General features: G+C 35.7%; 1 protein-coding gene across 2 annotated transcripts; it reads left to right on the plus strand.

Moving 5' to 3' along the window:
* Positions 1–14: 14 nt before the first annotated feature.
* Positions 15–16,716, plus strand: FANCB (FA complementation group B). 2 transcript variants are annotated; one of them, XM_010725287.4, is made up of 9 exons: positions 15–160; positions 478–1,498; positions 2,329–2,481; positions 2,985–3,077; positions 7,859–7,987; positions 8,741–8,904; positions 10,965–11,419; positions 12,280–12,517; positions 14,638–16,716. In XM_010725287.4, the coding sequence occupies exons 2-9, from the start codon at positions 566–568 to the stop codon at positions 15,056–15,058; spliced, it is 2,586 nt and encodes an 861-aa protein (XP_010723589.2). In that variant the 5' UTR covers positions 15–160; positions 478–565; the 3' UTR covers positions 15,059–16,716. The 2 variants fall into 2 exon arrangements, with proteins under 2 accessions (XP_010723589.2, XP_085067889.1); XM_085211763.1 differs by lacking the exon at positions 2,329–2,481.
* The last annotated feature ends 20 nt before the right edge of the window (positions 16,717–16,736 follow it).

Genomic DNA, 16,736 nt, shown 5'->3' on the forward strand with positions numbered 1-16,736 from the left:
TAGCCCCGCCCCTTAGCGTCATGGCCGCGCCTCCTTATGCCCCGCTTCCTCTCCCGTCATGCGCTGCGTGGCGCGAGTTTCGGAGTGGCGCGGATTGCTTTCGCTTCCGCCCTGCGTTGCTTTCCTCGTCCCGTCACGTCCGGCACTGCGGCGCAGGCAGGTGGGTGAAGCCCCGTAGGCCAGGTCTTCTAGTGGTGGCTTGTATGGGTGGGTCCCTTCAGGCAGAGGCGGCGTAGCGGTGCGGTCAGCGTTAATTTTGCTTCTGGGCTAGCTGCTGGCGGGCTGTAACTTAACCCGTCAGTTTTTATGGAAGTCTTTTGGTGCGCCATTGCCTTACGCCGTCCTCATCTATGTTATTGAAGCACTATAGTGTTCTCGATTAGTCTGCGTCATTGCTTTGTGATACGGTGTTTTCCTTGAGGATTAACGCAGCTGCTTGCAAAGCGTTTTACTTTTTGTTCTGCTTTCATTTTGCAGGGGGAGAGCTTATAGCTGGGCTAAACCTGACGGAAACGGAGAGGTATAGAGTTTTCTTGTAGGGGAATGCACGTACAGAGGAATAAAGATGCTTTTGAGTGAGCCGCAGCACGTCTTGTCCTACAATGGAGAGCTCCTAGTCTTTCAGCTGTCAAAAACAAAGCACGTGGAGGGAGCAGCTGACAGAACAGTGAAGCTGTGTGTCAGGAGGATGGCATTTGACAGAGACACTCAGCTGTTTGTTCAGATGTCCTCCGGGGCGTTTAGCATGCGTGCAAAACACTCAGAAACTGAAATCGTTTGCTGTGACTGCGCCACGCATTCCGAGACAGGGATTGTTCTTCCCTGTGTTTTGATGAAAGTGAAAAAGCAGAATGGTGTTTTCGAGCAACTTCTACTGTTGCTTCACAGCTCCGACCGGTTTGAGCAGTGCTGTCATTTTAAATTGGATTATGAGCTGAAAGAGGATGTCAGGTTGTTTGCTGGCCCCTCGGTGCTATGGAGGCATGCTGACAAGCTGTTCTACATCTCTTCTGGTACCTGCAAGGTTCTGAGTGCTCCTGTTCAACTTTCTTCCGTTGTGTGGACAGGTGAAATTGAGGGTGAAGGCACTGTTGTGTTAGGGATCAGAGCTGCTTGCCTGCCAGAGAGTGAAGATGGGGATGAGTTTTCCACTTCAGATAGAGCCATCTGGGGCAGTGAGTTCTTTGGATATGCAATTGAAATGCAAAAAATGCTGACTGGCACATGCTTTATGCCTCATGCTTACAGCAGAGTGGTGTCTTCTGTCTGTGTCTGCAAGAATGAGAGGCTGAAAAAACAGCTCAGAATATCAGCTGTTGCCATCACACACAAGAATCAACTGATCTGGTTCCAAGATGGTGTCCCTAAAGGTGTTTGTGAGCTTCCTTATGAAAAACCATGTTTAATAAAAACTGCTGTAACCAGTAGCAATGATCTGCTATTTATTGTATCTTTTTCATCTGGGAATATATGTGTTGTACGGAGAGAGAACTTGCAGGTATTTGTGCCTTAAGTAGCTACCTTTTCCTACTGCATCTTTTTTGTTTCTATCCTCCTTTCCGAAGTGAGAAGCTACATGTTCAAAATGTACTGCTTTTTGTCTTTCCCATCAACTTCTGTTAAAATAACCTGGCTTAAGTATAAGTTTTTAGGGGGAAGGTTTTCACCCAGAGGGTGGTGACACACTGGAACAGGTTGCCCAAGGAGGCTGTGGATGCCCCATCCCTGGAGGCATTCAAGGCCAGGCTGGATGTGGCTCTGGGCAGCCTGCTCTGGTGGATGGCGACCCTGCACATAGCAGGCAGGTTGAAACTCGATGAGCATTGTAGTCCTTTTCAACCCAGGTCATTCTATGATACCATATGACTCAGTATGTACTATTTATTCTTTCACTGCTCTCTTATATATTTGAAAATAAATCTAATGTTTAGTGCTACGTTTTATGAGTCTGATGTGTAGCCTCTACTGAAAACAAAATCAATAATATAAGAATTTAAAGTTTAAGACAGATATGAGTGTGCTTGTGAAATTTAGGTTAAAATCATAGTTAACTGTTATTATTTTAAAGCATAAACTACTTGGAATTGATAAGCTTTTTGAGTTTTCCCTCCGTGTCAAAAAAACATTATTTCCCGGAAATGACAAGGAGATCCTCACTTTATTTTTCCTTAAGTATGTAGAGACAAAATTAACTGCTAGTTTTTTGTAATACTCTGTCAAGAAAACACAGTGGAAATGAAACCTTGTCTTATCTGAAAGGCAAGCTTCATGTTAACAAAATCGCATACAAGATTCCAAATATGTGTTTTAAAAGCTCTTCTACTGCAGGTTACTTCCAAATGGCAGAAGGTGAAGTCTGTTCTGGTAGATGATTTCATTGGTTCTGGAACTGAGCAACTGCTACTGCTTTTTAATGATGATTCCAATACAGATGTTTTAAATATGTTTAAAATAATGGACTTTGGAAAGATAAACTATGAAGTAAGTTCAATTTGCCTTTTCTCAGCTGTTCAGTATGTGCTTAAAAAAAAAAAAAAACAACTTGAGAAATAATTAAAGCAGTGGTGCTAAGTGAAATTGAATGTTTGTTGTGAAATGCCCTGAAGTTTGTATATAATTGAGTATAATACTCTCTGTTTGAATAATGACATAAATTATCTGGAGTGATTATTCTACTTTCTGGATAGTATCAGCATCCTGGGAGTATAGTTGAAGATGCTTCAGATACATCACAGATCTTTTATAACGCTTAGCTTTTATTTAAGAAAATTAAGGTTGTAGTGCATGTTAATTACTGTCTCATAATTGTGTCTTTCTTTTATGTATTATCAATCCATAACTGCTTTCAGAAGATGAGATTTTTCTTTTAAAATGAACATAGCTATTCTTCTGGTTTCCTCACTTTTTTTTTTTTTTGTAGTAATGATGTGTAGTATCCTGTACCTTACATTCAGCTTTTTAAATACACTTTTTTTTTTTTTTAGAGTGGTATTAATTATAAAGATGATGTTCCTGCTGCAGAAGGATTAAAAGAGAATGGTTTGCTTACCATCCAAGCTCTTGAAACAAGATTACAGGTCTGTGCTAAATAAATCTGCCTTCATATTTTTCCAAATTAATTTTCTGTATTGTTAGTCTAAAGAGTGAGGTTGATAATATTGTTTTTATTGCAGAAGTGGTTCGGGGAGAAATTAGTGTTATTAAGTATCTGTTCTTGAATTGGTGGTAGTCTGTTTCAGTTCATTCAGTTGTTATAAATGCATTTAAGTAATTAGAAGAATCTAATTTAATTTTAATTAAATTTTTGTGATAATGCTAAAGCCATCTTACAAAAGCTCTGTAACAGTCATTTTACTCATGGATGTTTAAATGCTAGTTTCATAATATCAGACCGTCTATTTCTTTTGCTCAGCATTACATATTTTGAGATGCCAGGTTTCCAAAGAGTGCTGATGAGTAGCAGCTGTTCCTGGAAGAATTAAGTGTTTTTTTGTCTAGGGACTTCAGTCAAGTTGGTTTTAATTTCTGTCCAAATTAGTGACCATTGTTATTTCATCACCTGCTGATGCTTTTCTTCCTGATACTGGCAGATTTATTGACATAATATTGCAATGTAGAATGAATGAAGTTAAAACCCCTATCCTTCTTTTAATTAGCTTTGTATTAGCATGCTGGGGAATAGTACATGCTGGAGTATAGGCAATCAGTGGGAATATATCATCTGCTAGTGAAACTTGAAGATACAGCTTTCTAGTTTAAGTTCTGTTAGTAAACATCCAGCACACTGCTAGATATTCTTTGGCACTATTGTGTGTGGTTACCTTGGTCAAAGTAAGTAGTAACTGACCAAATAAGATTATTGAAAACAAACAAAAGAGTAATAACTTCTGAAGACAGCATAAATCATGGATTAAGTCGATGTAAGAATGTTTGTATGGTGCTAGTTTGATCTGTAGCCTTTAAGAGGAAGGAATTTGGCCAGCAAAAGTTTAGTTTATTACTGAAAGAAAAGGAGGACTATGGTCCATTAGCTAAACCACTGAAAAAAAAAAAAAAAAAAAATCTGTTTTCTTCTAATGACAAAGGAGATATCTAAAGATACTATACATCTTCTGAAGGATAGAAGCTGTTATTTAGAGAACAGAGAACAATAGATTTATCTTTCCTGGAAGTGAGAAGAAAGCAGTTGGGTTAATTTTGAGAACCTCTAGGTCCCTTACAGCCCTGTATGTTTTATTTATCTATTTATCTATTTATCTATTTATCTATTTATCTATTTATCTATTTATTTTTAAGTTCTTCACCTTGCTCTCTAGATAGAGGTCTATTGATTTTTACATGCAGAAGTGCAAGTTTCCTTCACAATTCATTACTTTCTACCCACGACTTGGGTAGTGATATACTTTAAACATGATTTTTTTTCTTCCGTATTCTTTCCTTACTTCTTATGTTACTTTATTCTTCAGTATATATAACTTCAATAGTTTCCATCTCTTATTTTTTTCTCCTTCCACTTTTGTTGTGAAGATTGCCTGCCCTGCACTGACTGCTAAACATTTTATGTAACTTGTCTTTTGATATTTCTCCTTTTATACACGGGCTGTCTTTCTGCTTTACAGCTTTTTGAATCTGTGTTACAATCAAATGAATACTCTGTATTGCACAGTCTATTGATTTTGATAGAAGCAAGCCATAAGACACTGATCTTATATATCAGCTGCTGATAAAGTCCTTCTGATGGAGACACAGAATCCTTCATAAGGCTTTTTTTTTTTTTCCTAGGTTTCTTTTAGACGTAGTAGATCTCTAATTTTCCAAATCACACGCTAACCCAGGCACTGTAAGAATATTGAAAATCCTCTTATTTTTTAATGCTTAAAATCTTTAATATTGCCATGGGAATGAATTTGGAAGTAGGCGTAGGTATGATTTTAGCCTTAATATTGCAATGTTGCTTCCTTGCTGAGATCTCTGTTCTTCTGTATGTGTCTCTGAATAGTAAAGTACTGTTGCCTTTTTGTTATCTGATGTAACTGAATTTCAAGGATGCTCTTTTGTTTTTGTTCTGGCTTAGCTTGGAAATTTCCAGAAGTTATTAGTTATTTTGTCACCAAAGTTCAAGTTGTCATGTGTTAGCAATCTCTGTGGTATCTCCTATTTTAGAGCAAAGAGAAATAGCAAATGCAGTGTTTTTCCATACCTCTGTTGATACCCCATAAAAACATTTTGTGCCTCTGTAGTTGTTTTCTACCTATGTGAGAACTTCGGTAGGTGTTAGAATTACACTCCACTACACTGAAATATGCTGCATTTAAGCCATATGCAGTAATACGTGTAAGATGCATGTTGCAGATAGTGAAACTGAAAAATCTGTCAGCCTGTGTATTTTTGGAACTGCTCTGTGTTTATCATGTATCTGGTCTTAAGGTACTGCCCACAACCTTTTGCCTCAAGATTCTTTTCCTTAACACTCATTATGCTATCTTCTGAAGAGAAGTTTCTTTGGCAAAGTAGCGCAGCTACACTATATCTGTGGTTACAGTGTTTCTCTTGGTTTTACTCAGTTCTGACATGAGTACAGAACAATTCAACATCAATTACTGAAAGTTTAGTAAGGATTATAGTGCTAGACTCTTGATTAATTCTTTTTCCTTTTACTTGGCTTGCCTGTTTTTGGGCACTGTGTTCGTTTTTTGTTTAAGTTTGTTTTGGGGGGGAGGGGCGGGTTGGTTGTGTGTTTTTTTTTGTTTTTTTTTTTTTCTACTATGATCTATTGAATTGAGAATTTATTTGTTCCCATTTTGACAATGTTGTTTTGGTGGTGGGTGGGAAGTTATTCAAGAAATGTTCTGTACATTTCATTTTCAAAACTTAGATTAGAAATAGTAACAAGTAGTTGTTTTCTGTACAACCTTTGTACAGGATCTACAATTTTGTAGATTGAGTTTTTTGATAGTTTTTTCAAAAAAGATTTCAGTTGCTTGGAAACCATAGAGACTTTTAATAAAAGAGCAGCTTCAGACTCTGGATATCTGAATTATGTTTCCCTGTAACATGTTTGTCTACTTTCACTGTTTCACGTTTGCTTTTCACAGTAGTTCTAGGCCTGCCTATTGTGAATCTTGCTTTCCATTTTCTGCCCTTTGCAAAAAGTTCTTGGCTTAGTATTTTTAGCTTTGTATGTATGGCTATTGTTTTATTTATAAATATTTTAAGTTTAATTGCAATGTGTCAAAGCACTGTCCTACTTACTACTAAGCCTCCACTTTAATTTGCTTTGCTTTCTGACAGTGATTCATCTGTTGTACTGTCTGTGCTGAATTTTCTCTCAGCTTTGTTTGTTCAGCACTATACTACAGTGTTTTAAGCTGGATGTTTATATTCTGTTTTTAAAATGATTCACTTTTATTTTCTGTTTCATGGTGCAAAGGGTGTGACTTCTACTGGTGCTTGTTACTTGGTACATCTTGGATATGGATCTAAGGATACATTTTCCTTGTTCCAGAAACAATGATAGAGTGTTACTCTAGTTTTTGCCATGTGATAAATTTCAGTTGTCATTCTTGTGTTGCTTTATGAAGGGGGAAAGAAGTGCTTGCAAAAGTCACACTGGAAAGCAATTGAATCAATCAGTAAATCTTTGGCTATTTTGACTGTTTCTCTGTATGTGCTTTCCTGTTTGTTTTTCTTCTGTATCTGAGTTTCTTACTTGGGAGTTACAAATGGTAAGTAATGGTTTGGTATTCTGTTGACTGCAGTTAGGAAGAGATTGTAAAAACATAATAGAATCATGGAATGGTTTGGGTTGGAAGGGACTTTTAGGATCATCTAGTTCCATCTCCCCTGCTATAGGCAGGGACACCTCCCTTTAGACCAGATTGCTCAAAGCCCCATCCAGCTTGGCCTTGAATGCTTCCAGAGAAGGGCATCTGCAACCTCTCTGGGCAACCTGTTCCAGTGTCTCACCACCCTCACAGTACAGAATTTCTTCCTAATATCAAGTCTAAATCTCTTCCAGTTTCAAACTATTTCCCCTTGTCCTGTTGCTACGTGCCCTCACAAAAAGTCCCTCCCCATCTTTGTTCTTTAACTTTTTCTTCTCCTACCAGGTCTGGCACTGAAGTATTTCATGGAGTCTGGTATTTGTGATGCTTGGTTTGATAGGTGGCAAATAATTTTGTTAGAGAATTTACTATGAAATTATTCCATTTCCTCTGAATGCCCTTTGCTCTTGCATCATGAGCAAATGACATTACTCCTTTTACTTCGCGTATCTTTCATTCAGTCATTCAGATGACTGAATCTGATGGTTTTTTTATTTGTTTATTAGTTTAGAAGTTGTTTTTCCTTTCCATTGATAGGCTTTGTTCTCCCCACTCTTGTTGACAGTAACAGTCTTCTCAGGAACTTAATTCCCAGAGAGTACTTCTTGAAGAATTTTTAAAAATATAATAACCCAATCCTTAGAACTTGTCTATCTGTATTTGTCTGTCTGTAAAACAGACAACAGTCAACATTTCAATATATCTGGACAAAAAATGATGCTAATACTAAAATAAAGCAGAAACAGTATTGAAAGAGTTGAATATCTACATAAACATATAATGTAAACATTCTCAAATTAAGATAAACTTGGAATTTAATACTGAGAGAACAAGTATTTTTGTAATTTGTATTTTGGCAACAGAGTAACCTGACTTGAACAATTTTTAGAAGCATTACTTCAGGAACATCAGGAAATTGGATTGTGATCCTTGCATAAAATGGAAGGTTGAGGGTTATCTTGGTAGATTCAATCCCGATCATTATTTGCAGTAGACTACAGACTGTGTCCAATGACGGCTTTTATATTTTACAGGCTGGTCTCACATCTGTTCGAGAGCTACAGCAGCATTTAGGACTCAAAAAGAGAGTTATTCTTGAATCATGCAGAGCACTAATAGATCTTGTTGAAGGAAGAAGCCATATTCTACCAAGTGCAAAAAAGGTAAAAAAGTAACACTTGCTATTTTTACCAGTTGAAATTGCCTCTATCAAAAGTCATTAATTTGCTTTAAGTAAAGTCTGATTCATTATTTTAACCTGACAATTTATGTAGTTAAGAGTAAATTTAATTTTTTCCTCGAAATTGATCTACACAATACCTCCTGGTGACTGGTTTGTATAAGGGAATAACCTTTAACAATAAGTTAATGACAAACAGTAGGAGGACTGTACTGTCTTAATTGGCACAGTTATCTGTGTATCAAAAAGCTGTCTCTTATATGATAGGAAGAATGAGCAGTGATTTCTGTAGGCAAAATTTATTTCAGAATAGGGCAGAGTGAACTGTGAGCTGAAAAGGTGACAGAATTTGGGCAAATGGTATATCTGTATGCTTCTTAAACAAAGACTCATAGTCACTTGAAATCTATATGATCTTTCAGTTAATATTTTAGTATCCTTCGAGTCAACCAGGTTTAGACCCTGGTTTTTAGCAAAATTTTAAGCAATTAATAATATAACTTCTAATGCCTTCTTTGGAAGAAAATGTGTAGAAAGAGGGGATGAGTTGTTTGTCATGATAGCTTTTGTTCTAAGAAAGTGGATTTATATCTTGTAGATCTATTCTAGAGAATAAACTAGTTTGTATAGATTTCAGTTTATGTAGTAGATTTTATAGTAGAACATGAAGTAATACAATATAAAGAGAACTAATATCTGCACTTAATTTATCTAAACAAACATTTTTTTCTGCAAGGAAGGCCTTGTCAGTCTCTGGGATGATGTGGAAAAACCTTATTCTGTTAGTAAAGAGCCATCATTGACACCTAAACTTCAAGATCACTTCATAGAGAAATTGTGGCAACGTGTTGTGGGTGACAACTTGGTAGTTGGAGTAAAACTAACTGAATCATTTTGTTTGTAAGTATATAAATAAAATCTTTTCATTTTGTAGTTTAATAGAAATTGAGATTGCAAGTAAAGCCCTGCAGTAAAAAAGAGTGGATTTTTGAGATTTGACTTTTCTCATTTCAACATCTGTGTATGAAGTATTTCAAGTGCGTTTTGCCAGTATTGTTGCTGTGGCATGTCTCTCTAGTGCTGTGCCAAAAATATATCATCTAGCCAAAAATCAGCTGCATCAACATAACTACATCGTTACTGGAGGCATTTATAACAGAGCTTTCTTTGACAAAAATTATGGTTCTTTGTAGTTCACATGAGCATAGGTATACTGACGTCAGTGTGTGGTGTAGATTTAGCTCTGTTTTAATTGTACTGTTTCTGCTGCCTAAGCATTAATATCTCAGCATTCATAGAATGATTTCCTTAAAAAGTAGAATAAAACATTTTCAATTCTCTGATCGACTTAGCTATATTCAGCTATGCTGTAGTCAGATATCAAATCAAGTATTTTCTGAGCCTATGCATTATGTAAATTACATGGAACAAGCAGGCTTAAAATACTCAAAGCTTCTAAAAGATTTGTTCTCGTTATTATCCTTAAAGTGATTTGTTTATTCTGTTCATTTCAGTTGCTTAGTTCTAGTCATGATTACTAGTGATGTTATTCTCCCATTGATGAGGGAGCTTATTTGGAGTGCACTTTGAAAGAACAGGATTATGTGAAACAAACCTATGATAGACAGTGTGCAGTGTAAACTTTGGTAGAGTTAGAAGTTAATTTTTGACCTATACTCTCATGAGCATTGTAGCTGACACTGTGTTAAGGTAAGCTTAAAGAATATTGATGCCTCTGAAAATCATTCAAGTGAGTGTGAGGGGAAACTGACCTATCCAGGCCCTTTGGTTGTTCTGCTAGAACTGCAGGTGTATTGTTTCTCAACTACCATCTTGCTATAACTTTACAAGGAAGTTGACCTTGTCTTCTTGACGGCCTCTGTTAAGATCTATCAAGGCAAAAGACTGTTTTTGCCTTTCCACTGTTTATTCTTTTAGCTTTGATGACAGTGACTTTATTTTTGAAAATGAAATACCTAATTCCTATATGGCTTCAGAAATCCTGACAAGATTTGGAACTACTTTTTTAAAACCAGCAGCAACCTTGCTCTCTTTTCATTTTTACAGCTGAGAACCAATCTGTGAAAATTAAGTCATTTGTGAAAGGTTACTTGGTAGGATAGCAACAGAAGGTTGTAATAGGTTGTAGTAGGCTCTAGGAGCCTAGGATCGTGGGCTTGTGCTTTTGCAGAAAAGGGCTTGCTTTATTTTCAACTCCAATGTGCAGGTTTTCATAGATTATTTTTGGGCTTCCTACTAATGCAAGATTATATTGATGTTTTAAATTACACTGTGAGGTGATGATATTTCCCATAAAGGAATCTGGATGTTTCTATTACTTCAGGTGTCAGTGACATTCTGAGATTGAATTAATTGTTAGAGTAAAATGTTCACTGAGAGAAGATCTGAAACAGTGCTACTAGGATTTCACAAAATAATCTTGTGTTGAATGAACAAAACGCATTTCAGAAAATTACTTCATGTTTAAGGAAACCATATTTTAAACCTTTTATTTTACCTTCTACATGCACTTCTGTTCGAATACCTAAAAAACAATGTGAATACTAGAAGAACTTTCAGTTCTCAAAGAAGCAGAATTTTTACTTTCTATAGTCCTTTTTTTTTTTTTTAATTAAAAGAAAATTAAGTCTTTAAAAATGAAGTGCAGATGTCATAGAGTATCTGCAAGGGTTATGTTGAGTGTTCAACATTTTCTGAATGAATTAAATGTCCAAATTATTTCAGTTAAAGCGAGGGATCTAATTCCTAGGAGCTCTTAATGCAAATGACTATCATCTAAGATTGTAAGTACTTACACACTGCATGGTCTCTGAATTAACTTGGAATAGTACTGGAGTTTGTAGTAGTCCTAAATGTTGTAAAGTACTGTTTTTTTTTGTTTTTTATCAAAAAGCAAAATGCAAACTGAGAGTGCAGTCATCTTATGTGGATTTTTACAGGTCAGTGTGTGATATCAGTTTATCGTTAGTGATGGATCAAGACTTCTCTTTGATGTCTCCAATTATTGAGTGTCGAAATAAAATCATTAAGGTGAATGAAATCTTCTCAGCATTATCTGTCTCCTCCTGTCAAATTGAGCCTCCTCAAAAGAAGATGAAATTGGACTTGCGTAGCAAGAATGATCTGAAAAAAGAGTTTCATAAGAGATGTTCTAAGACTCAGCTGGATAAAACAAATACTGTCACTGCTGTTACCAACCTTTCACCACTACTGGCATTTCATCGTGTTTGTTGTGCGGTTCTACTACATGCAAAGAAACAAAAACATAGGAATGGTGATTTTCGGAAGAGCAAAAGGATAACTTTATTCTGTGGGAAAATTTTGCTGAATCTGGAAGATATTTCAAATGAGAAATATTCAATAAATATGCTCAAGGATAATAGTTACTGTACAGGTAAATGGATTGATGGAGTTTGGATTCATAAAGATGTGGTTGATTTTTTTTTTTTTTCTAGATGAGATTAAGCTACGTTTTCAGGGTGTAATTATGTTTCTTTCTTTGAATTCAACACATACAGACTTCTGAATTAAAAGCTGGGTGAAACAGAAAGCAGAAGAACCATTTATTTTAAATTAAAAAAAAATTGAAACAGTTGCTAGAAGGTTTTACAGTATTGGTGCTGAAGTGCATCAAGAAAGGTTAATTTTGAAGGTAAATCTGAACACAGATATAGCTTGTTTTTTTTCCTACGAATAAGGTAATTACTATGGATTAGATACATTTATTTTTCCTGACTTAGTATTACTATTTTTTAAGTAATATCAAAGTAACTGAAGCTTTTCCTCATCTGCACAGCTATTGAGTTCCTCTATATCTTTTTTTCTTTTTAAGTTCCTGATTGAACAGATTTTGAACTGGGCTTCTGCTAATGTAGTGAAATGTCCTTTTGATCATTTGCTATGAATTTTAATTTTTTCCTTTAATGCCATATCATCAGCTAACACCAAAGTGCCATCTTAATGTCACAGGAGGCTATTAATAGTGTTCCCTTGGCAAGGTGACATTTATCTTTAGAGCTCTCTTATTATATATAGTTGCAGCTTTGTTAATCAGGTGACCATTTTGCTTGACAGAAATAGGTGTAAGAATATAGGTGAGAAGAAAATTTCCAAAGAAAACACTGAATGCAGGTGCAGACTGCAAGTAACACTGGGAGCATGAATCAAAAATGTATTCACATCTTCTACATTAAACCTGATCAAAGTATTTAGGTTAAGTATCTTTTTATTATTATTATTATTATTTTCTTGCAGGTTCCGTGGAGGACATAGTTGCTATCCTTGCAGTATCTATCAGATTTTCCTTTCAGATTGTGTCTTCTGACTGCACATTGACTCGAGTAAATTCATGGTTACTTGGAGAAATGGACTGTGTACCATTTAAGGAATGCCATGACATGGTATTCTCTCACAAAGCAGGAAATATCTACGGTACAGTCTTTAGCTGGACACTGAAGAATCCATTTGAAGGAGTTCTAACACTATTTTGCAGGTAAAATTGGTCAAAAGTTTTACAGAATATTCATCTTATACTCATGCCTTTATCTTCACGTTGTCCCTTATAGGCATCGTAGCCAACAGTGATAGTTCTGATACGAGAATGTCAGAGCCTGAATTGTGTCATTTAATTTTGTGCTAGTACACTGAATTCCAAATAATTGTAGTCCCCTTTAATAGACCCTTGGTACCCTTTCTTTCATTCATTTCAATGCATAGTAGTTTCTTATTTTTTCTTAATATGCTTTTTTCAACATATGTTGATTTTTTTTTTTTTTTAACAATAACAAGCTAGACAATTTAAATCGCATTCTTTGTCATTTTTAGTTTAGTGATGCAACATGCATCTGGTCTAACTCGTACATTTTTTTTCTGATATACTTTATTTTCTATTTACTGTCATATTGAAGAATCTCAGTTATTTCCTTATCTAGATTGTCAAACTATTGGGATAAACAAGGCATGTAAACAAGGCAGGTAAACAAGGCAGAAATACTTCCATCATTTATGATTTAGCTGGATAAAGCTACTGTGAGAAGAAATTTTCAAGTACTGGCGAAGTTTTCTTTTCCTAAGGAGTTCAAGCTAAAACAAAAAAAAATAAGGGTACATCTCTTAGGAATCTCTAACTAATAGTAAAAGATAAAACTTCGTTCAGTTAAGAGTTGGTTGCCTTTCATGTAAGAGGAAAGAGTAATGTTTTTAAAAATCAAGACTTTTAGAAACTTCCTTTTGGAAACTTAATTTGCTTGATATTCATTTTCAGTTCAGGTTAATATCGGTACTTAATGAGCTGCATATTTATACTTGTATTTTCAGTGTTGGTTTTTTTTTTTCCCCTTCCCTGGATTGATCTTTTTCTATTAGAATATTTCTCTGACAGATTGAAGGTATACTGACAATTTTTTTTCACAGCCATTCAGAAATGAGATAAAATGTATAAATTGTGGAAAATTAAGAATAAATGGATTGCAATAGAAAAGCTTTACTGATCAGTGTGAGAAAACTAGCTACTTAGGGTTGTGTCGTGGTTTGGAGAGTTAATCATCTCAAGAGAAGGGGCGGAAGGAAGAGGAAGAAGCTCAGTTGAGATAGGAGAAACTAATTTATTAAGAGGAATGTGAGATAATACAGAATAATTAAGAGTAATAAATAAAGTGAACCAAAAATAAACTGGAGGAAAGAGTCAGTCTAAGTTCTTATTGACAGGCCTTCACCAACTGGTGTCCCAGGAAAGATAAGAGGACTTCTTCCTCACCCAGAATCAGGAGATCACATCTCCCAGGGCTGGAACTCACATGAAATAGCTGAGTCTGCTAGAAGCATAGCACACAGGAAGTGCACCCAGCACTGAGCTTAAACATCAGGCAGCCTGCCATATGATACCATGATATGGAATACTGACAAAAACAGGACAGGACAATCTTTTTTTTTTTTTTTTTTTTCTTGGACATGATTTTTAAAAAATTTTTCCTTTGAAGGACATCTTCTGAAGAGCTTATCTGACCAAACACAGGAAATAAGACTTTGGACAAACTGCATTTCTCTTAGAATGACTGCTGGTCTGTCACTGCATCACGCTGGTGTCTGGGGGAATAGGTTCCCTGTGATGAATACCAGCACTATTTTATCCAGGGTTCTTAATTTGAACATGTAATTGTTTTTAAGCACAGCACTTCCTCACTAGTGGCTGTTCAAAAAAGAACAGCAGTTAGCCACCTAATAGCTTTGCACTGCAGATCTATTGATGGTGACAAAATAAGAACGCATCTTTCTTCTGCCCCTGAATGCATACTTAGGCAACTTTGTGTTGTCACGTGATTTTTACGTACAATGATTTGTTTCTTAAAGAAAGAAGTGATGCTCACATAACTGGATATATATTTTAATGTTGAATATTTGTTACTGAAGCAACAGATCTTTTGATATACAGCAGCTAGTCTGCACTCCATTAGAAAGACCTTGTTGGCAGTTATGTGTACTGCATAAAAAACACTTAAAACCACAAACATCCTAAATCTTCATCGGTTTAGTTTAAAGTAGTTTTATTATATTTACCACTACAGAATTTTGAATATGCAAGATACCTTTAATAATAGTACTCTTATTTTGCAGAAGTCTGACTGTCTTGTTCCAGTGTCTTCATAGCCTTACTAGAGTTCTCCCACCAAGCTGTGATGTAAAACTCCTGAAATCTGGAAGCAAAGGTTTACTTACTGAGCAGTTAGCACTGGCTTTGGAAAAGGAAATGTTCACCTCAAGGAGTTTCCTCTTCTCAAAAGAAAATAAAGCTGAAAACAACTTGACAAGGTGGAATGAGCCTGGCAGGAAAATCAGTGATCCTCCTGTGGCTTCCTTACTGGACAGTGAGGATGGTGTTCAGCATTTCAGAGAGAAGCTTCAAAATGAACGAGAACAGTGTGTGCTAAATATGAATGAAATGATGGATGGTACCCTTTACCAGAAAATGGCTTTGAAAGTAGCAGAAGCTCAGCTCAGGTCTGATATGATTGTGTGGAGATTGAGCAAGTCCTAGAAACTTATCTAAATTTATTTTGATAAAGATTTAATAAAATTGTAATATAAAATATTTATATTCTCATATATCACTATTTTATAGCTCAGGTATTTGTAGAGATAACAGTATTTTTGTTGATGACATAGCTGGTTCAGCAAAAATGAGTATTAAAAATAGCAGTCATTACTTGGTTACAGATTTCTAAAATATATTTTAAGGTACTTTTCTAATAAATATTATTTGAAAGTTACAATTCTTGATCTTTGAATGAAATATGTTAAGAAAAAAATATGTATGTGTTGTTGAAATTGGTTCTATTAAGTTTATATAGAACTATCAACACAGGCAACACTGTTTGTTGCTTTTTTTTTTTTTTTTTTTTTTTTTTTTTTTTTTTTTTTTTTTAATCGTAAGACTAAGCCATAGGAAGTACCTAAGTAAGAGGCCACCCTTGGATTTTAGACATTTTGAAATACACATTCAGGCTGGAGAAACTAGATTAAGTCTTTTACAAAATTCCATGAGCTCTTAAACATTCATCCTTGTAATCATAGATGTAATCATGCTTTTAAATTTGTGACAAGATCATGGAAAAGCTAATTTGCTTAGTAAATCCTGGACAAAACTCTCTTTCCTTGGAACTTAACCCAACTTCAAAGATGGAACAATTGTTTGCTTGTTCCCTGAGTTATAAATGCTTGTCTGTTGATATTAGCTACTCAGTACTTTGGACCTATCCTCAACTATTGTAAGTAATGAGCAAATTCTTGCCTTCTACGCTTTATTTCTGGTTAGGAGATAGTATATGTGTATCCCAGAAGAGAGCTGCCTGTAATCTTGCATGTACTTTTTGTTATGGTAGTTACTTTTTATCTTTCTTTTTTCCTTGTCATAGTTATATTTTTTTCTCAGCTTTGCAAGTGACAGAAGGCTTGGAAAATCACAAATCATAATATTTCGTTTTCTTTTATCTCTGCTTTCTGCAAGCAAAATCGTAGTGTTTGTCAGCATTTGTTCAGAAGTTGTCAAACAGCTCGCTGCAAACAAAGTTTTAATAGTTAACAGCTTGTACTCTGACAATAAGAGCTTGACTTGAAGAATGAAAGCTCTATCAATTCAGAAGAATATTCCTCAAGAACTGTGCTTTTATCTGTTTTTTTGTTGTTGTTCTTGTTTGTTTGTTTTGTTTTGTTTTTGTCAAGAGTTCCTGTCATGGTTTAACCCAGAAGGCAGCTAAGCACAACACAGCACTTCATTTACTCCCATCCAGTGGGGGGAATGGAGGGATATGATTTTTAAAGTGTACCAAGTGGATTGAGATAAAGATAGTAAGACAGAAAATAAATGAAAAACATTAGTAATGGTAATAAGAGGGATAGACCTGCAAAACAAATGATGCACAATGCAATTGCTCATCACCTGCTGACTTATGCCTGGCCAGTTCCCAAACAGTGGCAGTCCCTACAGGCAACACCTCCTCTTATTGTTCTGCTTGATGTCATATGACGTGAGGTGTCCCTCTGGCCAATTTGGGTCAACTCTTCCAATTCTGATCCCTCCCAGCTCTTGCTCACTTCCAGCCCATTCACTGGCAGGGCAATGCAAGAAGCTGAAATGTGCTTGATTTAGCATAAGTACTGCTCGGCGCGCCAATTAAAACATCAGTGTGTTATCAACTTGTTTTTTTCTCCTAAAT

This window comes from Meleagris gallopavo, chromosome 1, assembly GCF_905368555.1.
Source record: "Meleagris gallopavo chromosome 1, MGAL_WU_HG_1.1, whole genome shotgun sequence".
Lineage (NCBI taxonomy): Eukaryota > Metazoa > Chordata > Aves > Galliformes > Phasianidae > Meleagris > Meleagris gallopavo.

Excerpts from the sequence above, each read along its gene's own strand:
- FANCB (XM_010725287.4), top strand. The coding sequence starts at position 566 with ATGCTTTTGAGTGAGCCGCAGCACGTCTTGTCCTACAATGGAGAGCTC. Across the intron at positions 8,905-10,964 it reads CTAACTGAATCATTTTGTTT|GTCAGTGTGTGATATCAGTT; the intron begins GTAAGTATATAA and ends GGATTTTTACAG. Across the intron at positions 11,420-12,279 it reads GGATAATAGTTACTGTACAG|GTTCCGTGGAGGACATAGTT; the intron begins GTAAATGGATTG and ends ATTTTCTTGCAG.